General features: G+C 44.3%; 1 protein-coding gene and 2 non-coding genes across 3 annotated transcripts in view; 1 reads left to right on the forward strand and 2 right to left on the reverse strand.

Moving 5' to 3' along the window:
• USP13 (ubiquitin specific peptidase 13) overlaps window positions 1–21,350 on the reverse strand; it is a 117,366-nt gene extending 96,016 nt beyond the window's left edge. The window contains exon 1 of the mRNA XM_043594848.1: window positions 20,815–21,350. Coding sequence (XP_043450783.1) covers window positions 20,815–20,982 — 168 coding nt within the window. The 5' untranslated portion in view covers window positions 20,983–21,350. The remainder of the gene's footprint in view (window positions 1–20,814) is intronic.
• Window positions 1,115–1,276, forward strand: LOC122492537. The gene has a single exon (XR_006299709.1). It is a non-coding gene; the product is annotated as a small nucleolar RNA SNORA81 (small nucleolar RNA).
• A 2,694-nt stretch (window positions 21,351–24,044) lies between the features above and the next one.
• On the reverse strand, window positions 24,045–24,187 carry LOC122492573. Its single transcript, XR_006299722.1, has one exon. It is a non-coding gene; the product is annotated as a U4 spliceosomal RNA (small nuclear RNA).
• Window positions 24,188–26,351: the final 2,164 nt, after the last annotated feature.

The following is a 26,351-nucleotide window of genomic DNA, read 5'->3' on the forward strand; positions in this document are numbered from 1 at the left end:
CTCCTTTACAAGCATGGCTGCAGCAATAATTCCCACCTCACATGGTTTTGTCAAGTTCAAAGAGGATGAGATACATTCTATACTATAAAGCATTCATAGCAATTATTTATTATGAGCTACAGGTCTGTGTGCTACACGTATCTCCTATTAGCTCAATCATTTTATAATTGGAGGAAACAAGGAAGAAAACAGTGAGCCAGTCAGCCACACAGGCTAGGGGCAACAAATATTAATCTATCAGAAAAATATGTTAAAGCAACGAGCAGGAGAACCAAGAAACCAGCAAGCAGAGGAAGAAAAATGTTCAAGTGCAGCATTTTTCTGGAGAAAAAAAATACACGATAGCTATATAATGCAAGAGTTTATAAAGTAATCTCTAAAATAATCACAAGGTCTTTGCTAATTTCATTGCCAAGACTTCTTGACTTCTTAGGAAATTTGATAAAAATTTAATATACCCCAAACATTCGTTCTCAGTCTGGAGTCACTTGATACTGTCACAAAGTCGATAATCAGAGAGGAAAATGCTTCAGCACTCACAGACAAATGGCCCCACATAGGAAAGGATTCTATTACAAACATCCATGGGTCTCCTCCATCTGACACATGCTGGCCTCTGAAGCAGTATGTGCCTGTCCACTAGGCGCTCTGAGATGGAGGCACTGCCCACAGGACTTGCCAGCAGTACGAAAGCTTCAGGACACAGTGAGACACACACCCCCGCAAAGCTACCCCATACAGGGGTAGCTTTAGTCTAATGGTCTAACGTTTTCTTCCCTCCTGCCTTATTAATGTCTAAACAGTGGCCCTATAAGACACTTTATTTTGCATACAAAGACAGTACTCCATGCCATGTGCTCTAAACAGCTTCTTTCATTAATGATGACCAGTGTATGCTGACAAGTCTATCCCTCCCGTTTCCTCTGTGACCAAAGCACAGAGAATAGTTTTAGAGCCTGGGATCAGAGCTGAGCTAACTGATTCTTGGTTTTCAAACCCTCAACCTCGTGTTCTCATTAACCAGCCACGCCCCCACTAAGATTACTGCCCCGGAAAATACCCGTAAAGCACTTGCCTTCCTGTGGCCAAGAGTGCAGCCATGAAATCGGGCAGGACCTTCCTTCATATAAGCACTGTGTCAAAACTGCAGAAACTAGGATCACATCTTGGTTTTTGTAATAATGTTGGCAGAGTACACACACTGCACTAGATTGTGAAGACTTGGGGGGGGGCCTCTCTCTTAATGTCCTTCATCTCAAGATTTGATGCAATATGTCTTTAGAAAAAAAATTTTTTTAATGTTTAAAGAAAAAAATCATTGTTAGAAAACTACCAACGAACAATGAAATACAACTCAAAGAATATCAGGGCAGAATACAAAATAATACTTTTCTCAAGTCATGGTGGTAGAGTGCTTATTAAACCAGGTTACAGGGCGCCTGGGTGGCTCAGTCAGTTAAGCGTCCGACTTCGGCTCAGGTCATGATCTCACAGTCTGTGGGTTTGAGCCCCGCGTCGGGCTCTGTGCTGACAGCTCAGAGCCTGGAGCCTGCTTCAGATTCTGTGTCTCCCTCTCTCTCTCTGTCCCTCCCCTGTTCATGCTCTCTCTCTCTGTCTCAAAAAAAAAAAAAAAAAATTTAAACAGATTACAAACGAAATTCATATATATTGCATTAATATTTTAAATAAATGGTAGCATATGAATAGAGATTCCAAAAACACATTCTATAGTAACTGCTTAATATATATCCAACCACAAGAAATGCAAAAATAAGGGGAAATCACTAATAAAAGTTATTGGGGAAGTTAGATACCAGTATACAATAAAATTAACCTAGATCCACATCTTATGCCAAACACTGTATGTAATAAGGTCCAGAGAGCTCCAAGAGGTAAGCATTTAAAAAGCTGGAAATGAGCAGAATAGCATATTTTATCCCACTTATGAGGGGGAAATAATTTCTGGCCGTGAAAATACAGGATAGAAAGATGGTGTAATTGAGTATAAAAATGTAAACACTAATGAACAAGTTTTATACCACATAATATAATGAAACAAATAGAAAACCAATCATCACAGAATGAGGAAAGATGACAAGTACAATGAAGAAAAGTTTATATCCAAGCTATGTAAAAACTGATAAAGTCACAAGACGTCAGCATTCAGGTTCAACTTGGTAAGTTTTTCTTTTAAGATCATTTAGTTTTAACTGTAAGAAAATATTAAAATCAAATCATCACATCCTCACTACCTCCTGAAGTAATAAGCATGGTAAAACAATCTCAGGGCAGGGGCGCCTGGGTGGCTCAGTCAATTAAGTGTCAGACTCTTGGTTTCAGCTCGGATTGTGATCTCACAGTTTTGTGAGTTCGAGCCCCACATCGGGCTCCAAGCTGACAGTGTGGAGCATGCTTGGGATTCTCTGTCTCCCTCTCTGGCCCTCCCCAACTTGCACTATCTCTGTCTTTCTCAAAATAAATCAATAAACTTAAAAACATTAAAAAAAACTCAGGGCAAGTATATGCCTACTAAACCAGCAGAAAGTAGGAAAACTACAAAGCCTGAAGCCACAGAGAAAACCTGGATGGAGTCTCACAGTATAAATCGGTTCCATCCTTCTAGAGATCAATCCAACTGTGACTCTTTGACACAGTATTTCTCCTTTGGGTACAGACTTCAGGAAACCAAAATAAAGAGAAAAGAAAGCTAATCTGCACAAAATATTCATAGATACACTGTTTATAATAGGAAAAAGAGCTCCCAAACAAAGGAGCTAAAATATGTGGCATATAAACAAAGCAAAATGCTATAACGTTATTTAAAATGACATATTACGAAATATGTGTAATGTACACAGAACATAAGTATAGAATTGTGTATAATTTGCACAGAAAAATAATGTTCATGAAAAACAATACATGCTGATGACAGGGAGGAAAGAGAAGAGAAGAAGGGAAGTCTGTTCATTGACCAAGACCCGAAATGAAACTGGAATGTGATCAATGTTTTATATTTAAGTTCTTGACCTTGGGACTCACAGCCTTACCTCCTGTTACCTTTGAGCTTGGTCTAAAGAGGTGTTTGTCAAACTACTGTCATGAAGAACCAGGTTGTTTTCTGTTGTGTTTTGTTTTGTTTCTGTTCATTAAGGAAAGATATGTGGTCCCACTGCACATGACTAGTCCCTGGCTCAGCCAGATATAAACTTACTCCCACGTGTAAGTCCCACAAAACCCAAACGGGTCTATATGCTGTCCAAACAAACTAATCCACTGCTCACACGCTTGGATGTGGCTACAATGTCAAGTTGCTATAGAAATTACTAAGTGCTGGGGCGCCTGGGTGGCTCAGTCGGTTAAGCACCTGACTTGGGCTTGGGTTATGATCTCACAGTTCGTGGGTTCGAGCCCCACGTCGGGCTGACAGTGTGGAGCCTGGAGCCTGCTTCGGATTCTGTGTCTCCCTCTCTCTGCCCCACCCCTGCTCACACACTCTCTCTCTCTCTCTCTCTCTCTCTCTCTCTCTATCAAAGATAAACATTAAAAAATAAATCTTTAAAAAAGAAAGAAAGAAAGAAAGAAAGAAAGAAAGAAAGAAAGAAAGAAAGAAATTACTAAGTGCTTACTCTCAGTTTGTACTTATCTCTTGGCACCAGTCAGCTGACCACACTTGAGTAGCATTGGTCTAGAGCTAGTGGCTGCCATGTCCACACCCCATTCTTAGAACTGCCCAGTTCTGGAACGGGGCAGTTCTAAGAATGTGTCATGGTGAAGAAAGTGTGACTTCAAGGACCTTCAGAGACACCAAGCCTTCAGAGCAGCCCACATCAAAACTAGCTACACACACCGATGATGCCTTCACGACTGTACAAACGCCCCCGATTCCACGCCTGTCCACTTATCCACCTGCCAGCCTCTGCCCATGACCACATCTCCTGACTCCTCACCCAGTGCTGCCGGTCCTGACCTTCAAATCCGTTTTTATTTCAGAACCATTAGCATCTCGCTCACTGAAATCTACAGCTGTGAGAAACCCATGCTTCCTTCATTTGAGGCCACTACGTTCAGATGCTGAATCACACGTTCACTCCTTAAGGGTAGGGAAATCATGTCACATTCATTACTAAATTCCAACAACAGTACTCTCTGGTGCAGAGCAGAACTGAACAAACATATGGAATGAGTGGAAAAGTTTGTGTAGTTATCTCTCACTCGGCTACATAGTTTAGTCTCTCTCTCAAACTGATCCTCAGTGTCCTTCTGATTTGGATTTAAAACACTTCAGAGCACAGGCTCCATCTCAAGTCACTAAACAATGAGGACCACCAAAAGAAAACAGATGACCGTGCATAGAAAAACAGCCTCAGGCGGCTCAGTCGGTTGAGCGACCGACTTCGGCTCAGGTCATGATCTCACAGTCTGTGAGTTCGAGCCCCGCATTGGGCTCTGTGCTGACAGCTCAGAGCCTGGAGTCTGCATTGGATTCTGTGTCTCCCTCTCTCTCTGCCCTTCCCCCACTCATGCTCTGTCTCTCTCTGTCTCAGAAATAAAAAAACATTAAAAAAAAATTTTTTTAAAAGAAAAACAGCCTCAGGCACCTGCAGGAACACTAGGTTTTCAGGTTTGTTCAGTTAAAGTCAAGCCCTTAGCAGCTTGGACACTTGAACCCCATTACCCCAGCTCTCCTACTTTCTGTGACCAAGCCAGCCTCCTTGGCTCTTCAGGACTGTGGCTGCCATGTCCACACCCTATCCCACCTTGGACCCTATCTGGCCCCTGCTTCCAGAGGTCACCAGCCCAGAACGACCAATATGCGCTTCCCTGCATGTTTTTAGCTAAATAAGATTCTAATTAGCATTTTCATGATGCACTAAACAGAAATGTGACCAATGTGTAAGACTTGATTTAGAAACCTGAATTCACAAGGAAGCCAAGAAATACCACTCAGGGCTTCTCTGAAGTTCTATAATGATTCCCATGACAAATCTCCCACCTCACAATCAAAGTAAGAGAGAGGAGCAACATTAGAAGCCCATATGTTGTTTAATTGCACTCTTCAAAGCATGTCAATATAAATACGATGGATACATAGCTGTTCATTTATTACTTTACACTGTATTATCCTACATGCCGTTCAGAAGTAACATCAAGAACGAAGTCACTTTTTTATACCGCTGCCATTTAAAAGAATATTAAAACTGAGGTGAATATAAAGGTCAAGGTTACATGTTTTCAGAATAGCAAGTGAACAGTCATTTTAAATAAAAATACACCACATTGTCAATCAGTAGGTGTTCAGAGAACTTTGTTTACGATGGTGTGTTCTTGGAGACTTGGAGACCAGCCTCCGCTGGAAGACAGGAAGGGAGAGTGAGCCTGTGTGAACAGTGCACTCAGGAAACCGAGCGCTGCGTAACACTTGTTTTTATAACCACTGAACAGTGTGGAAAACAAGCGGTCATTGCCGCAAAGAGAAACATGATGTAGGTAGATGGAGTCACAACAAATCCACGTCCAGGACAAATTACATACTAACACCCAGGAAGACTGTGACTCACACACGCATGCAAAAGGCAGATGAAAAGGACAACACAGTATTTTCTAGAACACTGATTTTTTTAAAAGCAAAGAAAAAGAAATCAACTGACAAGCTGCTTGTTACAGTAAAAGGAAATAACCTGAATGCCCAAGTATATGGTACATTCATGAAATATAACACTCCTCAGCCATTAAAATTGATTTGTAATGAGTAATTCCTGATATAGGAAAAGCACATGGTATTTCTGAGTGAAAGAAGCAGGTAACAAACCTGTATATGGAGTTACAATGGACACAACATGCGTGCACTACACGGCATGCGATGTTATCTCAGCATGAAGAGATAATGTGGGATTGCTTTCCTCATGTTGTCTTTTGGCATTTTCTCATTTTTCTTCAGAAAAAATGATTCCTTTTGGGGGGCACCTGGACAGCTCAGTTGGTTAAGCATCTGACTCTTGACTTCAGCTCAGGTCATGATCTCACAGTTTGTGAGATCGAGCCCCATGTCAGGTTCCACGCTCTGCTTGAGATTCTCTCCCTCCCTCTCCCTTTGCCCCTCCCCCACACATGCTCTCTCTCAATCTCTCAAAAAAAATTGATTCAGGGGTACTTGGGTGGCTCAGTTGGTTAAGTGTCCGACTTCGGCTCAGGTCATGATCTCACAATTCGTGAGTTTGAGCCCTGCATCAAACTCTGTGCTGAAAGCTTGGAGCCTGGAGCCCCCTTTGGATTCTGTCTCCCTCTCTCTCTGTTCCTCCCTAGCTCACTCTCTCTCTCTCTCTCAAAAATACATAAACATTAAAAAAAATTAATTGATTCATTTTTTAATAGTAAAAAACAATAAAATTTTTCTTAATTAAATATGTTTAGAACCAAATATACGTACACATAATAGAACAAATGCTCCCTTTTCTTAACCCAAGCTTTCCTTAGGCTTTAACAACCAACTTCATAGCTTTAAGAGTCTGTATCTTCTTGCAACTCACAATAAAAGTGTGACCTGAAAAAACTAAGAGATTATTTCAAAAGCTGTAGGTAAGGAAATTTGGGAACACACAATAAAAGAGGCGATGAGGAATATAATCTCAGGGAGACAGATGAGAATGTGATTACAACAAAAAAATGAAACAAATCAAGGACACTGTACCCCAGCTCAGGTAGACACCATGCATGTTTACAGAAGGGAGATTGAGAGATCGTCTGTGTGAAGGGCAAAACAGCTACAAAAGAGAATGAAGCTGTGATGCCTTCTCTGGGGGCAAGAGAAGTTGGTGGGGTGTCGAGCAGGAGGCGTTTATTCAGCAGAGAGAGAGAGAGAAGCATAGTTGGTGCTCTGATGACATGTAATCCTACTAAAAGATCACTCTGGCTACCAGAGGGATCTATAGGGTGGGGGTCAAGAGAGTATATGGTCATGAGGCTATGCAATCTAGACCCACGCTACCACTGGCCACATGTGAATATTGAAATCTAAATTAAGTTAAATTAAAAGTTCAGTTTCTTAAACACACTGGCCACATTTCAAGTGCTCAATAGCCACATGTGGCTAGGGCTTACCATATTGGACAGTGCAGATACAGAACAACTCCATCATCACAGAAAGTTCTTTTAGACAGTTCTTGTCTAACTAAGTAAGGCAAGATGGTGGCTTAGCCTGGGGGAGGTGGCAGGAGGTCAGGGAAGGGGACTCATAGCAGAGATGGGGAAACTTTGGCAGATGCAGGTTATAATTTTAGGATAGAACCCATAAGCAAAGAAGATGGATTAGATTGTAGGGGTTTGTGGGAAAGAGCAGGATCAAGGACAGTTCCTGTTTTAACTCTTAGACTCGTAAGACTACCCACCTCTCTCTGCTCAACTCTTGCTTCCATCAAGCAACCACCTGTCTATTAATTCTGCCCCGCAGGTACTTCCATATATCTGAATGGTAGATATAAATATTCCAATGACCAGAGCACAGATTCCCAATACATTCTGGCTTCTAGAGCAAAACAAACAGACAGGAGTTTGTAAGTGCAAAAACTAAGTACAGGCAGATGGGAAACAAATGTGCAATAAGAAAGTAAAACAAGGTTCCAGAGCAAGGGCAGCCAGCGTGCAATCCACAGAAAGCAGAAATGTGATGGTAAAAAAAAAAAAGCACTGTCAAAAAATAGTTCACCAGTAGAACAGAACTTCCAGAATGCAATATTTGCAAACTATAAAACCTTGCTTCCAACGGCAAATCCACTGAAATAAAATTATCCAAATAAATTAAGTAGCAAAAAACAAATGCATATAATCCCAGAAGAGTGTAGGTCTCTCTGCTGAACATCGATAAATCATGCTTGTAGCCGTGAAGTGTTAAGAAAAACTAGAAATATTGATGCAGTGATGATTCTTCCAGTTTGCTCCCACTTTGACGTTTTCCTCTCTGCAGAGGGCTCCCACGTATGCCTCAGAGCCATGCAGCCAATCCAGACAGCTAAAGGCAGAGTTCAAAGAGCTACATTCTGACACACCACAAATTTACTGTTCCACTGAAGCGTCATGTATTAGCTTTTTCCTAAGGATAAAACCAAATGCTTGGTCTGGGTATTTGGAGCAATGAGGATGCTGTCACCAGAACGGATGGGGAAGGGTTAGGGCAAGGCCTGTGGAGCAGCTACTATGATGCTCATAGGACACATGGGCAGAGTAAAAACCATCAGAGTGAAGTCACTGAGGTGAGCGTCCTCAGCAGTGCTAAACTGAAGCCACGATCCACCTAAGTAGTTCCCAGCTGACACACAAGAAGAGAAAATGTGAAACTACCTTGTCAAAGGTAAAAACCTTTTATACTCATTTCTTCTCATTTTTAAAAAGAGATGGCTTTCTTCAGGATGCATTTCCCCTGACAAACTCTATTAAATGTGAGGATTAGATTTCCAGGAGAACCCATAAAAGCCCATCACTATGAGCTGGATTTGAGTATAATAGAGCTGAACAGAGTACCCCCCGCCCAAGGAAGCCAGCACACATTCACGTCCAAGGCTTCTGCTGTAGGGCAGAACCTCATGCAGAATTGCCAAGTACGGGATGTCTCTCCTTGGCAACCCCAAGACCCTATAAATTCCCATCTCACCTTCTTCTCAGAAGGATCCCTGCCACGAAATCCCACTAGAGAGGTAGATAACATTAAGTAGGTTTAATGGGAAGCCATGTTTATAACAACCCTGCAAGGTAGGTACTACAGAGACAAAGGCCCGGCGAAATTCAATGAAAGTAAGGCACCAGCTGAAGTCATGCTGCTACTCAGTAGTAACAGTGCAGGGGGGAAGGGTGGAACCCAGGCCAGTCTGGCCCTCCACATGCTGCCTGGTGCAACAGAGAAGCAGATGCTGTTTTGGTGGCAGGAGCTAGGTGGGCAGCTGTCAGTAAGCACACGCCACCACGGGAGCTCGGAGAAAAGAGCAGTTTCTTCTTTTTTTTTACCAAAGCTGTTTCATTCCAGGAAAGCAGACCGGGCAGGCAAAGGAGAGCACACGAGTAGGTGGCTTGTGCCAGGTGTTCTGCCATGCTGTCCTGAAGGGGAGAAGAGAGGCTTCAGCAGGCCCTGCTATCTCCACTTCCCAAACTCGGAAGAACGGCTGGGGTCCCCGGGAGATGGCTGCTCCAGGCTGACAGCTCCCTGACCAGACAGCAGCGACACCCAACGTGCTGGGGTCCAAGACCCTGGTGAAGCAGCTGCAGGCTCTGGCGGCCCCACGGCTCACCCACCCTCATCAACTGATGTCCAGCCACTAGGCTGGATCTGTCAGTGATCCCGCTGCAGGCCTAGACATATAGTGCACATCAGCTGGGGCTCCTTCCAAAGCTTCAGGCTGGAGACTCAATGGCAGAACCTACCTAAATGGCACGTCCAAACGAGCTGAATTCAGCAGCTGTACCTAAAGGATACAATAGGTGAATTACTTTCACCCTTGACCCCTGCCTGCTCCTCTTTCCTCCTGGCCAGTCAATCCACGAATCCCACTAACAGACCACCAAGCCTATTTCTTTTTTTTTTTTTTTAAGTTCATTTATTTATTTTTGAGAGAGAGAGACAGAGAGAGAGGAAGAGAGAGAGAGAATCCCAGGCAGGTTCCATACTGTCAGTGCAGTCCCATGCAGGACTCTGTCACTCGAACCGTGAGGTCATGACATGAGCCGAAGTTGGACCTTAAAACGACTGAGCCACCCAGGTGCCCCTAAGCCTATTTCTAACAGCTGCTGGGACAGAGACATCTGTGTCCTGGTCACCACTGTATAGCCACACCCAAAAAATTAACCAAGACCAAAAAAGCAACCTTTGGTTTGATTAGGAGAAAGTTTCCATAAGTGCAACTCACAAGAGCTATTCGCCTCTAGGCCAATCGCCCATGGAGTCCATACGGGGCAGATTTACTCTATGATTTTATTTCATAAAACAGTAAAGTCTGCATGTATTCCATCTATGACTGCTCGTGCAACGTGATTATCTGTTCAAATTTCTAATTCCTGGAGGACACAGGGCCCCAAGCTCCTGAGTTTCTCCACACAGTACTCCCCCACCTGACTGACCATCTCACCTACCTCATGTATGCCTTTGATACGCTCCTTCTGTCAGGCTCCAGGCCTTGAAGTCACCTCCAGCTCCTTCCACGCCTTCACCCACTGCATATTCGGTCACTAAGCTACACTGATCAAAATTTCTGAGTTTGTTCCCGCCACCCTGCCATCTCTAGCCCCACTGTCATCACCCCAATGAAAGTACCCACCCCCAAAACTACAGGAGCCCTAGCTCGATTCGCGTTCAAGCTCTCCCCACCTCTCAACCTCACTTCTCACTCCACTTCCAGGACAGCCACAGCAAATAACCACTGTCCCCCAGCTCATAACTGGCGAGCCCATCCGGCCTAACCTTACAAGACCCACCATTACAACCCACAGAGGATTCAGTCCTGCTTTCCAGTCTCCCCCTCTTCCTTACATGTGTGCGGAACTCGGTCCCAGCTCCGTGCCTCGGTCCCCTCCTCCCACAAAATGCCACTTTTTCAGATCCCATCCAGGTGTCCAGACCAGTAACTTTGCCAGATTTTACTGATTATTCATTCTCATGTCTGAAATCTCCATACATTACAAGTGCCATGTTATTTAAAACTTAAATACCCTATTTAGTGCTGCAGGGTCTAACCTCCTGACACATCAGGGCTTAAGTCACTTCTGTGTCATATACCAGTCTTTGAACAAGTCCCTGAACAAGCTACCTAACCTCTCTCTCAGTTTCCTCTTCTGTAAAATAGAGTAACAATAGTAGTTATAATTTACAAGCCAGTTACTATTGTAATTAAATGAGATGTATATAAAAGTACCCAGTACATGGGGGCGCCTGGGTGGCGCAGTCGGTTAAGCGTCCGACTTCAGCCAGGTCACGATCTCGCGGTCCGGGAGTTCGAGCCCCGCGTCGGGCGCTGGGCTGATGGCTCAGAGCCTGGAGCCTGTTTCCGATTCTGTGTCTCTCTCTCTCTCTGCCCCTCCCCCGTTCATGCTCTGTCGCTCTCTGTCCCAAAAATAAATAAACGTTGAAAAAAAAAAATTAAAAAAAAAAAAAAAAAAGTACCCAGTACCGTGTTTGACACCTAACAGATACACAAAATTGGCACTCATATTCCACCATGCTAGAAACATCCATGCCATACCCATCTTTACTGTGGTCCTGTTTCCCTCCTAAATACTCAAACTCTCCCAGGGCAGTGCTACATGCATTGTAGGTTCTAAGTAAGTATTAATGCTTGCTAATTAACACAAAACTTTTATTTAAGTAATTAATTTATTTTGAGAGAGAGAGAGAGAGAGAGAGAAAGCCCAGGAGCACAAGCAGGGGAGGGACAAATAGAAAGAATCCCAAGCAGGCACTGCACTGTCAGTGTGGGGCCCAATGTGGGGCTCGAACTCGTGAACCGTGAGATCATGACCTGAGCTGAAATCGTAAGTCGGACACTTAACTGAATGAGCCACCCAGGTGCCCCCAAAACATTCTATTTTTAATCTCATCACAGGAAGCACATACTATTGTGTACCTCAAGCAACATCTCCAGTCTGTAGGCATGTTCCAGATTCATTCAATTCTTGTCATTATTGTATTGACCTCCTCTTCCAGCCCTAAAAATAGCTGCTCTTGTTCCCATCTTCCCTATGCACGGGGACAAGGGGAGTCCTGGGCTGACGGCCCGCAATACTGGACGTGAGCAGCAGCACAGATGCCTGAGCTACATCCACAGAGACCAGCCCTCCTGTCACTTCCCTCAGGGCCACCATGTGTGAACACCTCTACCAAGATCCCTGTGGCATCTAGAATCACAACACACAAAACACTCAGCAAGTACCCAAGACAATTTTCCCTAGCTTGACAAGGGTCAAGCTTACAACTTTTCAGATTATAATATGACAGAATAAATATATGGTATTGGTTAATTTTAATAACATTTTTTATTCCAAAAGATATGCTCATGATTCTTAAAAAATAGGGGGAAAAAAGGGACAGATGCAGCATGACTAGCACAGGTCTACAAATGGCACAGTCTTCTGTCTTCTCTTTTCCCTTTAATTCTCTAAGACCCCAACTGTTCCATGTCCTCGACAAGCAGTATCCCAACCATGATGGAGATGTACAGAGTGTTTTGAAAGCACAGGAAAACAAGTGTCTAACTCAGCTGGGGGGCGGAGGGGCAGTGGTGAGGGCCTCACAGAGAACAACCAAGCTGGTTTTTAAGGATCAGTGGGGTTTTCCCAGGGGGGTGAGAGGCTGGGAGAAGCCATTCCAGGCCAAGGGAAGAGCATAAGCCAACACATGGAGTGCTGAAAGCATGGAGCGAGTGAAGGCGGCAAAGTCCCTTGGCCAAAGGGACTGTAAGTAGAGGGCGGGTGCTAAGTAACAACACTGGCAGGGAAAGTTGGATCGACTTGGTAAACTGATTTGAGGTGCTGTGTTAGGAAAGTCTCAATGGTGCTTTGAAAACATCTAGGCAGAGAAATGGCATGGTAAGACCCATGTTTTAGAAAAACTGAGTGCACTATGGCAGACTGGAAGGGAGGCAAGGTAGTCAGTGAAGAAGCTTCTTGCGCAAGAGTCCAGGCAAGAGATGATGAGGGCTTGGGCCTGGGCCGAGGATAAGAGAGGAGCCTACACCAGAACCTGGTCTCTAATGGGAGCCACACCACGTCCACAGCAGCATTACACACAACAGGCAAAGAGTGGGAACAACTCAAGTGTCCAGCGGCACGTGAATGGATAAACACGATGCATTATACACATACATTGGAATGTTACTCAGCTTTAAAAGGGAAGGAAATTGTGACACAGGCTACAACATGGGACACCCCCTGAAAACATTACGGCAAGTGAAATAAGCCAGTCAAAAAGGATGACGGCCTTGTGATCTTGCTTAGATACAGGACCTAGAGCAAATTCATAGAAACAGAAAATAAAATGGAGGTTGCCAGAGGCTGGGAGGATGGGGCATGGGGAGTTATTGTTCAAGGGGGGGACAGAGTTTCAGTTTTGCAAGATGAAGAGTTCCAGAGATGGGTGGTGGTGATGGTTTCGCAACAGTGTGAACGTACCTAAGGCCTACTGAACAGCAGACTTAAAAACGGTGAAGATGGCAAATTTTATGTTATGTGTATTTCACAGTTTCTTTAAAAGCAGGAGAGGGAGAGGGAGGCAGAGTTGATAATATTGTACATCTCCTAGCCTGTGGCCCTAAATGAAGCACAGCACCTTTACGGAGCTCCAGTCCACAGAAGGACAACACAGGGGAGTGGAAAGAGAATTCGGAGTTGCACAGATGTCCAGACTCATTACAACTGAGAACAAAAACTTTCCCAAAAGGCTCCCTGACAGGATCAGCATCGTCCCTTACACTCCTGAACTCTAAAAACGATACAACTTAAAAGGTAATTAACGGCAGCCAAAAAGAGATAGGAAATGACTTCTTCATTACTCATTTGGAAAAGTGGGATTCTAGCGTACATGGGGCAGATTACACAAATAAATCAATTCACTCCTTTCTGAAACCCAAAGAAAAGAACTATAAAAATTTTATTTTCTTTAAAGTGTATTTATTTTTGAAAGACAGAGAAAGCACAAGTCAGAGAGGGGTAGAGAGAGACAGAGAAAGAGAGAATCCCAAACAGGCTCCACACTGTCAGTGCTGAGTCTGATGCAGGGCCTGAACCCACGAACTGTGAGATCATGACCTGAGCCAAAGTCAGACACTTAACCAACTGAGCCACCCAGGCACCCCGCAAAATATTATGTTTTTAAACACATAAACCATAGAAACAGGATTGAAGATGGAGAAGCACTAAAAGACTAAGACGAGCTGACAAAGCTGAACCCTAGGCCTGCAACAGAGAAAACCAAGACCCTATCTTACATATACCCCTGAATTTCCAAAAGGCTCCACAACCGGCAGCTCCAGGTAACTCTGGAAACTGGGGTGAAACAAGGGGTAAAACAAGACGGAAAGTTTGGGGGCGCCTGGGTGGCTCTGTCAGTTGAGTATACGACTTCATTTAAGCCCCACATCAGGCTCATGGGAGCCTGCTTCGGATCCTCTGTCCCCCTCTCTCTGCACCTCCCCTGCTTGTGCTGTCTCAAAAATAAACAAACATTTAAAAAAAAAGAAAAAGGGAGAAGGAAGCTTTGGAAATCCATCCAGGTAAGCAGTCAGAAACCCAAATCCCTCCTCCACTCCCAGTGGTGCCTCCCACACTGGTAACCCCTGGAGATTTATTCTCTGAAGCAGGTAAAAACACAGCAGTCGGGTCTGTGGGACAAGGAGTTCAGGTAGGAATAAGGGTTCCATTCTGAATACATGGAGACTTAGAGGTGTATGTGTAATGTATGTCTATCAGTCCAGATGTAGACTCAAAATACCAACTATTCTAGGTATTTCAGGCAGGGAGGCGTTTAACACAGGGCATTAGAGGTTTGCATAACAATCATGGCTGGAGCTGTGAGAGCCAAGGTCAAAGAAACCACCATTCATGTTCAGGAAATCAAGATGCACAAGCATCTTAAGAAACTGCAAAGATTGGGGCGCCTGGGTGGCGCAGTCGGTTAAGCGTCCGACTTCAGCCAGGTCACGATCTCGCCGTCCGTGAGTTCGAGCCCCGCGTCAGGCTCTGGGCTGATGGCTCGGAGCCTGGAGCCTGTTTCTGATTCTGTGTCTCCCTCTCTCACTGCCCCTCCCCCGTTCATGCTCTGTCTCTCTCTGTCCCAAAAATAAATAAACGTTGAAAAAAAAAAATTTAAAAAAAAAAAAAAAAAGAAACTGCAAAGATGATCCCAGCTCCCCCATGGCTGAGGTAGCTCGGAGTCCCAGACGGATACTCCGAAGCTGATGAAAATCCCACATCTGGTATGTGCCTTTGCTGCAATAGCAGTAGCAGCTTCTTCTGAAACTCTCGCTGGCAGAACCGAAATCAGAACCCTCCTGTCAAAGGATTCTGGCAACTGTAGTGCCCAGGTTCCCAGCCCCTACAACATGGGAGATGGCTTAACAAAACGGGTTGAGGACCGGGAGACCGTACCCAGCCAGTATCCAACATCCAGATGCCAAGACCACCCTCGCGCTCTCCTCCCACTCAGTTCCCTGCTCCCCAAGTACTGGCGGGCAGACCTTCCCTTTCCCGGCAAAAGAGGACAAAAATCTCCCAGCCAGTGGCCAAAGGAAAAAAACAGGGTGCTAAAATTTTAGGTTCTCAGAGAAACAGCCCAGCCAGATTACACTACAGTGACGCTCACAGAAGAATAAGGTATTCTCATCTCCAAAAAGGCCAACAATTCCCAGCAAAGTAGCTGTAATTTTTTTCTAAAGGAGTCAAATTCTCTACATTTTAATTTGCTTCAAAAAAATGGACATGAGTTTAAAAAATAATGTACATGACACATGACTTCTATAGTTGAGCTAAGATTAACAATCAATTATTCAATCCCCACATATGTGAAAACGTGAACCCATAAAAGCCACAACACAGGTGAGATGTGTTACTGAAGCAGCCAGTTGTACTTTTCTTACCTAAACTCTAGATCTTCGGTTTTCAAAGTATGACCTGTCATGCCCCCAAACCCTTAGTGATCTACAAGGTCAAAACTATTTTCATGACATGAACTTATCTGCCTTTTTCACTCCTGTTCTATCCTGAGCGTACAGGGGCATTTTTCAGAAGACTACATGACATCTGATGACATCATCAGCCTAATAACTAACAGAGTGGAAGTTGTTTTCAATTTTTCTGTCTTAATCTCTAATATGGTAAATATAAATAGAAACCACACAAAATCTCTTTGGGGTCCTTGAAAATATCTGAGTATACAGGGGTCAAGAAACCTGAGAATCATTGCTATAAAACAATGTTTTAGAGGCGCCTGGGTGGCTCAGTCTGTTAAGCATCTGACTCTTGGTTTCGGCTCGGGTCACGATCTCTTGGTTCATGAGTTCAAGCCCTGGTTTGGGCTCAGCACTGCTGGTGCAGAGCCTGCTTGGGATTCTCTCTCTCTCTCTCTCTCTCTCTCTCTCTCTCTCTCTCTTTCTCTCTCAAAAATAAATACATAAACTTAAAAAAAATGTTTTTGTTAGTTGCTTTTAGAAAGGAACTTTTAATATGTAAACCTGATTAGAATTAGTTTGTTTATATCTTCAAAGAGGAAAAAATAAATGTTTTACTATCTTGTATCTGTTGATCCCTTAGGAGGAGGAATTTTCTACACAGATCCCAAATTATTTTTCCCCTACAGTAACCACCATGATGACAAGTCTCATTGCCTGGAAGGCAGCTAGCTCACAGTGAGTCCCTAACAGGAACTGTTCCTACAAGTAAAGGATCGCAAAGCCTTTCCCAATGGATATGTAAACCAGCCCCTACCATGAGGCCCCAGTTCCCCAGAGTTTTACAAAGACTTTCAGGAATGTGGACAACCAGCAGTGACATCTCAACATCACCAAGGGGCCTCAGAGCTTCAGAGAATGGGAAACAAGATCCCTCTGACAAAATAATGCTGATGCTGGAAGGGAAGGAGAGGAATGAGGGACTCTCACATCCTCTCGAGCCACCTCTGCAGCTGCTTGTCACAGCAGGTGTGGCCTGAGACGTCTCTCTTCTCAGCAGCTGCTGGTGCTAGGAAGCCTGCTCAGCCCCTCTGGCACAAATACAAACCTCGAAGAGTGAGAGCATTTCACTCCTGGAGCACCTTTGATCAACAGACCACAGGAGCCAGTGGATAAACACTCCCCTCGTCCATGTCCCAGGCAGAGAACACTGAGATACATTCAACAGTTCCCCAGGGAGTCCCTGGCTGGATTGAGCACCAGTGGTCCACTGCGGCAGCCGGCTCCATAACTCACTCTTGGATTGGCTTTCCCTTTTTCCTTTTGTTATTATTCCCTTGGACGTTCTTCCTCTTATGTTCCCTGGGATACCCTTCCAAAATAAACTGCCTATGCTAAGCTCCTGTCTCAGTCTTTCAGTTGACCCCACCTAAGACAAGGCATAAGATAAGCTCTCCACATCCAGACAGGTGGGGAAGAGACATAGCACAAGAGTGGCCCTCCTTGTCCCCATTCCTAAAGCTTGGCAAAAAGCTTCACATCTAGCAGATGTTTTAAAACTCCCAGTTAAGTGAAAAGAGAAGGAAGTGATGACAAACTATGGAAGACAGACTGTAACTGCTCTGTTGTATGACATAGACTCTACGTAAAATGGGCTTCAGAGAAAGGGATGAAGTCTCAAGTAGAAAGGGAAGGCTGAGAAAGACTCCCAAAGATGATCAAGAAAGGAAGGTGGCTCCAGGAAAGGAAATATGAGTCTTAGCCACTGGAGACCCAGAGACTGGCCTCCCCAGAGCTGGCAACCTAGAAGCTGAGGGGAGGCAGGACAGAGTGTATGCAGATGAATGAGGGGTTTGACAACCAAGGAGAGAAGTAGAGTTTATATGGTGGTCCATGAAGGCTTGTGAGAAAAGTGCGAACCAATGTCTTCACTTAACCACACCAACCTTTCTATATAACTCTGAAGACTGGGCTTACAACCCGTGACTGACTCTCTTTATCTCTTTCTTTTCTTCCCATAGTGATTACTACTTGGCCAGGCACTCTTCACATATTAATTTATTTAATCCACGAAACAACTCCATGAGGTAGGTTCTATTATTGCCCCCATTTTACAAAGGGAGAAACTGGACCACAGACAAGTTACACAGCTGGGAGACAGAGCTTGGGTTCAAACCCTGCCAGTCTGGTTCTCTCTCTCACATCTGTCCCCCACAGTCAATAAAGTTACCACATTCTACATGATAATCCTACATGATTCCTTTCACACTGTTTCTTATATGTTGTATCCTCAGCATTTTCAGAACCTATAACCACATGTAATTCATACATTTCCTAGGCATTAGTTGAGTTCCTGGCATATACATATGCCAGATGCTGCACCAGCAGCTGGGGATAAAGATGCAAAGTCCTCACTCTCCAGGAAAGTCCCATTACACATCTTGCAAGATGAACCAAGTCATGGAGAGGTGAACCTGTAGGTCAAGGTGAGAAGATGGGCCTGGGATGAAATTGGGATGAATTGGTAGGTGAAAAAAAACAAATTCTCACTCATTCCAGAAGTGTTACTGAGTATCTGCCATGTGCAAGGTCCTAGAAGACAGGAAGGAAAGGAAGGAACACTGAAATGAGTTACCATACAGTCCAACCCAATCCTCATACCCACACAGGTGAGGAATAACAAAGCTGTTCACACCACGCCTGAGAAATAGTAGATACATAATAAAAAAATGATCAATTTAGTCTTCCTCTAACTCCACTTTAAATCACATAACTTACAGTTTTCCATAATTGACCACATAAAATCAAGATCCTGTTGTAGGTATTCAAGGCTCTCATCATCTACTCTCTACTTACTTGGTTCTGACCTCACTACTTATTAAATCAATCTTTTTCTTCCCAATACATCACAGGCAAATAAGGAGAACACATTCACACTTTATGTGTCTGCCCATGTGATTTACCTTTACTGCACGTTGGTCTTTTTTTATTTCTATCCATCTTTACCTATGGCTACTTTCAAAAGTATCCAATGCTAGGATGATAATTTTTTCCACTCACATGGTTTTGGCCTTTCCTCTACCACAGTCCTGTGGCACTTGTAGATTAAAGCCTCTGGTGTGTTTAGCACCAGTGGATTTAACTGTTTGGCTCTCACAGTCGAGCATGTAGGAGCTGGCACACAGTAGGTGCTCAAGAACCTGTATGTGATTCATGATGAAGCAGTACCAGAAAGAAAGATCTTGCGTTATAATACATAGTGTTTTGACATCACTTGTTATAAAACCTTCTTTCTCTTTCTCCTCATAGATAATGAAATATAATGATTCATCAGCCTTGTAAATAAGCCCAGTCTCCCCAAGGAACTACTGTGACATGAACGAAATCATCATTTTACACTGGACACGATGCTTCTAGAATGGTGTTTGGCACACAGTTAACTCCCAGTAACTATTTGTGGAAGTGAATTAAAACAATCAGCTTTTTTTTCACACCTGCCACATACTATATAATGTGGTAAAGATTTTTAATACCAAAGTTTTAAGAATTTGAAGAGCAGCGCAGATCAAATACAGTAAAAGTAGCTTTATCCACTCTACATGTTGTGCTATCCTGAAAGACTAGGCCACTCTCTTCTTCCTGGACTTCACAATCGGTCAGTTGCTTCTTAAGTTAGGGAAGACCATCATCCCTCTCCACCCTTAGGAGCTATTAATGGGAACCTGCCCATCACTAGACACAAAATCTGAAAATGACATTTTCAAATACTTTGTGGAGAACAGGATTTAATGACACCGCTGACAGTCACTTTAAGTAATGTGATCACAGTATGTAAGTATTAAATACAACCATCTCATTCCACTTAGACCTTTTTGAAAGAAAATAAGTAAGTAATGAACGAAAAGCAAAATTTTTATCCCCCAAATGATCTGAAATTAGCATAAAAGAAAAACGAAATATCCTAGAGAGAGGATATTAATTCCGGGACTCCAATGTATAACAAACAAATATGCTTTGACATCAGCCAATATCAACCCACCAGATAATAAAGGATACTTTGGAAAATTGGTCTCTCATTTGGTTTTTCTTTTTTTTTTCCCCCTCCAACGATACTCTACATAATGTGAATAAAATGTGTTAGACTATTGTTTGAAACCTGCCTCAGTCCCTCTAATCCAATGCACCTCCCGGTTGCATTGAGATCTGCCGGTGACACATGAGATCTAAAGTGGGTGGATAAAAATAACCTGGTCCTCAAAAAGACATGATAAACGCCAGACAGCTGAGTCACTTTGAAGCCCATCTGACTCTTGAAAGGGACATTCACCCTCCTTTTCCTTGTCACACATATACATACCACCTGGTGAAAAACACCACCAACCTCCCTGGGTGGAAGGCGGTGACCTGTCGTAACTTCCCCCTCCAGTCTCAGGTCACAACCCGCGACAAAACTTTTAATAATTTATACTAATGCATCTCAGCCCCAGCTACTCATTTAGAAGAGGAAGGGGAAAGACTTAAAGGAACCGTAATAATCCAGTAGACCCCCTATTTCTGCTGCCCAATTGGAGGCACCCGAAGGTTTCCTGTGACATTCTAACGGGAAGAAAAGGAGTGGGGGAGCAATGCAAAGTGGAGATAGAAAAGCTCAGCGAGGAAATCAGAATTGTCCAGGAGCGGGAATCCCTGGGCAGAGCAAACGGTCCCAGAAAGAGAAGGCTTGTGCGTGTCTACGGGGGATCGATGCGGTCCACCCGCCCGCCCTCCACTCTCGCCCCGGGGAGGACGCAAATCATCCGCAACGTGCAGTTCAGATCAGGGAACTCTTCCATTGGATCTACCTTTCAAACGGTGGCGGGGCTGGGGCCAGGCAGCTGGGAGCTGGGGCCCAGTCAGCCTAGGAAGGCTGGCGGAGCTAAGCCTCGGCGACCCAGTGCTCAGCTGCAGCAGCCTCGGGGAAAGCAGCGCCCGGCACGCAGCAGGCGCTCACTAAGTGTTTTCCGAACTGCAGTGCCCCTGAGCCAACTCCGCCGCCGCGGGAGGAGGTCCCCCGGCTGCCACTGCGCATCTTCTCCCCCGGCTTCACGTGCCGCCCAGTTCCGCGGCTCGCGGCCGCCACAGGCCGCTGGCACCGCGACCCTCCCCCGAGGCGCCGCGAGCGCCGCCGAGCCTCACTTACGGGGGAGTCGTACGAGAAGGCGCACTCGTTCTTGTACACCCTGTCCCCCGACCTGGGCACGCGGATCGTGGGCATGTGGGGCACCAGCAGCTCGCCGATGTCTCCCGCAGCCATCTTCCTGCTGCCGCTGCCGCCCGGCATGCCGAACAGGGCGCCCCGGCGCTGCATGGCCGCGGCGCGCACCCGAGCCGAGCCGAGCCGAGCCGGAGCGCTGGATCTGCCCGCGACGGCGGCGGCGGCGGGCTGCGCGGGCGACCGGAGCCGAGCCGGGGCTGGCGGGCGGAGCGGGCCGCGGGGCGGGAACGGGCACCGGGGGCCTGGGGCGGACGAGCGGGCGTGGGGGGGGGGGGGGGGGGGGACGCTGCTATTTTTAATCCAATGGCGAATCGCCGGCCCAGCTGCAGCGTCAGGCGGGGCGCTGGGGAGCGCCAGCCGCAGCGCGCCGGGGAGGGGGCGCTGGAGAGGGGCCCTGCGCCCCGATCCGGCTCGGCAGCGGGGGGCGGGAGACGAACCCCCGGGGCGCGGGCGCGGGAGCCGGAAGCGGGCGGGGGGGGGACACCCCCCTCCCGCCCCCGCCGACGGGCCGCGGTGGGGCTGCCCCAAGGTGTTTTCTACCCTAGATCGATAGGTTGCGAAGGGGCAACTCCGAGGCAGCTAACACAAAGGGCAGAATTGGGGGGGGGGAGGGGGGGGGGGCGTTTAACAACCGCTTGCTTTTAAAACAGCTGAAAATAAAAGCGGGTACTTCCCCTGCCTGGGTAGGGTTAGGATTCGACGTGCAAATCCGGATTGCACAGCTCCGGGCCCAAATCTAAATTTGCGCTTTGCACTTAGGTGTTAACCTCACTAAACCTTGTTCTTCACTTTTTTAGCATCTAAAGCTTATTGAAAGAGAATAGAATAGGATCCAGTGAGGATGGACGTATATTTTTTGCAATAATACAGATTTTTCCTACGCATGGAGAGGAAGATCAAGATTTTTTTCGGGGAGGCTTTATATTTTTCTCTTTGGAACGTATTTTGCGTGATGTGTTCGAGGCTTCTGCGTTGAACATTGAGTAGCCTCGTTTGAAGATCTTATTCAGACACACATATTCCTGTCTTGCAGGTCCAATTCCTCAAAATAAATAATGAAGGGGGGGGAGGACTAATTTGCAAACTAGCTTGCCCTACAGCATACTCATTTTCTCCAAAAAAAATTCTTAAAACAGGTTCAGTTCCGCTGAGGTTCGCTAACCACACGCAATGTAAAGGGCGGTAATTCCTGACAATTACTGGAACGCAGAAATAGCAAGAAATAGTGAATAAAAATGCTTATTTCTATAAGCCTCTCCCAGATCAAATTGTCTTTAAAATATCGGGTTTTTTTCTCCTTCCCATTATTTCTGTTACTCTGCGTGATTCTGCAGATGTGCGGGTTCAGCTGGGAGACAGGAAAGGTACCTAGAATTTGATGTGAAACAGGCAGAGATGAAACCTCGCTTGCCCAGCTCTTCTTTTTATTTTTTTTATTTTTTTTTTTAACGTTTTATTTATTTTTGAGACAGGGAGAGACAGAGCATGAACGGGGGAGGGTCAGAGAGAGGGAGACACAGAATCTGAAACAGGCCCCAGGCTCTGAGCTGTCAGCCCAGAGCCTGACGCAGGGCTCGAACCCACAGACCGCGAGATCATGACCTGAGCCGAAGTCGGCCGCCCAACCAACTGAGCCATCCAGGCGCCCCGTTTGCCCAGCTCTTCCAAATTCTCATACCAACAGGCAAGGCTCAAGCAGACTTCACATCCAGGTTCATGGATGATGCTTGCTTGTCTAATTACAGGAAAAACTTTACCCAAAAGCACTCAAAACCTACAGTTTAAAAATTTTTTAGATTAAACGCAATTTAAATCGAGACAGTTTTTCACCCTTCAGACTGATTAACATGTATTGCGTTGGCCTGGGTATAGGAAACAGGCCTCATATACATTGTTGGTGGGAGTAAAAACAGTAAACAATAACAATATTATTGACCATAATTTTATATGCATATACTGTTTCCAGTATATGACGCTGCAGATGACCAGGAATTCCTCATCTAGACATTTATGCTACAAATAACTTCACACTGTGTAAGGATATTTGTTAGAGCATTGTTCATAGTAAAAAAAAAAAAAAAAAATGGAAACAGCCTAAAGATCCATGTGCAGGAAGTGGTTAAAATACAGCACTGTTGAGAAGAAGGAAGCACTTGGTGTGTGGTGATGTGGAGCAATATCCAAATCACATTACTTGAGAAAAAAAGCAAAGTGTATATCGGTGAGCAAAAGCAAGGACTGCATGCAAGGCACTCTGATACACCCTGCATACCACAGGCCTTCCTTGCAGGTGGTTGCACCTGTGGTAAAAATTCTATCTATACACATCCAGAGGCTACTATATATATATATATATATATATATATATATATATACACACACGCGCGCGCGCGCACGCAAGCGTGCACACACATAGTATATGTGCATGCAGGTGCATGCATGCGTGTGTGTGTCTGTGTGTTTGGCCTTCAGATGTTTCTAGAAGACTACATAAGAAACTAATGACAGTCAGGCTCTATGGAGAGGAACATAAAGCCAGCGATTAGAGAGCGATCTACAGCCAGTCTTTACCTTTCTCTAGAAAGGTACGTTTTTATTATGTGCAACTATTACTTTAAAAAATAATTAAAGTAGCCTGGGTGGCTCAGTCAGTTGAGCTTCCGACTTTGACTCGGGTCATAATCTCATGGCTGGAGAGTTTGAGCCCTAAGTTGGGCTCTGTGCTGACAGCTCAGAGCCTGGAATCTGCTTCAGATTCTGTGTCTCCCTTTCTCTACCCTTCCCCCACTTGCCCTCTGTCTTTCTCTCTCTCTCTCTCTCTCAAAAATAATAAAAATTAAAAATAAATAAAAATTTAAAAATAATAATAATTAAAACTCAATTATACACTCTAAGTTCAATAATCAGTTAACATGTTTTTGGTATATTAGGTTCACATACTTATATTGCTTTCAAGATGTCATTGCAAATGGGTAAAAACCAACATACATTTTGGCAAGACTGGAAAGACATGTAAAATTTAAAGAGTTATGTTTAGAATTTGGTTATAGGATTTTGTTTCTATTTTCAAAATGTCTTCAACGATATTACATTTGGTTTATAATATAAAAATGTACCAAGACAAAAAGAGAAACTTCACTGAAAAAACCTGGATCAATTACAGAAACTTTTAATTTAATTTTACAAATTCTACATATGAATTTATAACCGGACTATTTCAATGAGAAAAGTTTTCAACCAGCAATAGTAGTGCTTCATGTAAACCTCACTGGCACCAACACTGCCACTGCGCAAAGTTCAACCTGACTATTTTACTAATGGACCAGTTTCTGCATGTAGATCTTGATCAAAGAACAGGAATAAAGTGATGATGGGTAAACAATTTTCACTTCCAACATAAGTTCACAGTCCTTCTGAAGAGATGTCAGAGAACCTAAGACTAAGAACTAACTTGTGTCCCATCAAGTATTCAGTCCACCATGTCACTCTACTGCTCAAAAGCCTCTTGGTAGGACATTGGCAGTGAGTTTGCCTCCCATGGCCTTGCATTCAAGGACCTCGCTCTTTGGCACTCTCTCAGACTTGACTCCCACACCTTCTTCTGGTGAGGTGGATTATATTGTACCCAGGGATACATGTACTTGTCTCCTAGCCTTGGTTGAAAGCTCTCCGCTCTCATTTGTATCTTCTCAATCCTTTCAAGCCTTTTCTGACTGTTCCAACCCTCAGGGGTGTGTCTTAAATTCAGACAGCCCTTACTGCCTGTGCCTATCATCGCATACTGCCATGTGACTTCTTTTGTACCGTTAATTCATCTTCGTTCCCTATCCTTTCCCTCTCTAGAGATAATACACTGTTTGAAAGAAACTCTGTTTCTTAGGATCCTTGCACATTGTGGAAACTCAGTGGAATAGTGCGCGCCCATAAAGGTACTGCTCTGTTTATTTTGGGCACCCAATAAGTATCTACCAGGTGAATGACTCACATCTGTGACATTGTAATAGATATGTTTTGCAGTCAGCTTTGTGTTTTATGTAAAATACATTGTTTCACAAATGCTGTTCCCAGAACTGACATAGGTTACATTAAAACATGACATGAATGTTACTGTGACTAATGCCAAAAAGGGGAATTGGGAAAATCTACAGAGAAAAAAGATATCTTAAGTATTTCAATTAGTGGAATAGCTCTTGACCTCAGATGCCCTCCAATAATGCTCAGTGATCTAGTAAAGCCATATACGGTGATAGCTTGTTGTGGGGCATATCCATAAAATTTTCTATCCTGGCAGCTAGCCTCCACAAGAAGCACAGGTTATTAAGTGTAAAAACAATAGGTCACTGCTTGAGAAATGTACTGCTTTTTCCATTTAAGAAAATCTCTAGGGACTCCTGGGTGGCTTAGTCAGTTAAGTATCCAGCATTGGTTCAGGTCATGATTCTTGTGGTTCATGAGTTCAAGCCCCACATAGGCGTGTCTCCTGTCAGCACAGAGCCTGCCTTGGATCCTCTGTCTCCCTCTATCTCTGCCCCTCCCCCCTCTCAAAAATAAACATTAAAAAAAAGAAAATTTTATATTACCATCAAAAGTCATGTTATAAGAATATTCACTGACATGGAAAAATGTTCACTATAATGCAAACTTCAAGAATTGGTAATAAATAAACATATACACTATTATTTGCTTAAATACATATACACACACACACACATATATATAGGCATAGCATAGAATAGGGATTAGATTGGAATGGGTCATATGTTAATGGTAGTTATCTCTAAGCGAAAAAAAGAAATTTTGTGCTTTTCTGTGTTATTGCAATGTTTTACATTAACTATCCATTTATTATTATTTTTTAATGTTTATTTATTTTTGAGACAGAGAGAGAGCATGAACGGGGGAGGGTCAGAGAGAGGGAGACACAGAATCTGAAACAGGCTCCAGGCTCTGAGCTGTCAGCACAGAGCCCGATGCGGGGCTTGAACTCATGGACTGCGAGATCATGACCTGAGCCGAAGCCAGTCGCCCAACCGACTGAGCCACCCAGGCACCCCCATTTATTATTTTTTTAATAGGGGAGATATTAACTTTTTATACTATCACTGATTATGTCAATTTCTTGGCCACTTGCCCTCTTTCTTATCTGTTTGTCCCTTTCACCACGCATATAAAACTAAACAAGTTTCTTATGGACAATCTGCATAAGTAAAAGGTAGGTTCACACTGGAATGAGCAAACTCCTTGAACAATTCTTAACATCAAGATGAGATAAGCTGTTAGTCAATTTAAAAGGAAATCTGAGATCCCTGTTCACCTCTTGGGGTTCTGTGATGTGTAATACTCACCACAGTTCTTCCAGAAGCCTGACTCATAAGTTACTCATAGAGATAGGTAGGCATATTGCCTTTCAGGCCAGTCTGACACCATCCCTACTCATGTCCACTGTCATTTCCATGTACACA

Source organism: Prionailurus bengalensis, chromosome C2 (assembly GCF_016509475.1).
Source record: "Prionailurus bengalensis isolate Pbe53 chromosome C2, Fcat_Pben_1.1_paternal_pri, whole genome shotgun sequence".
Taxonomy (NCBI): domain Eukaryota; kingdom Metazoa; phylum Chordata; class Mammalia; order Carnivora; family Felidae; genus Prionailurus; species Prionailurus bengalensis.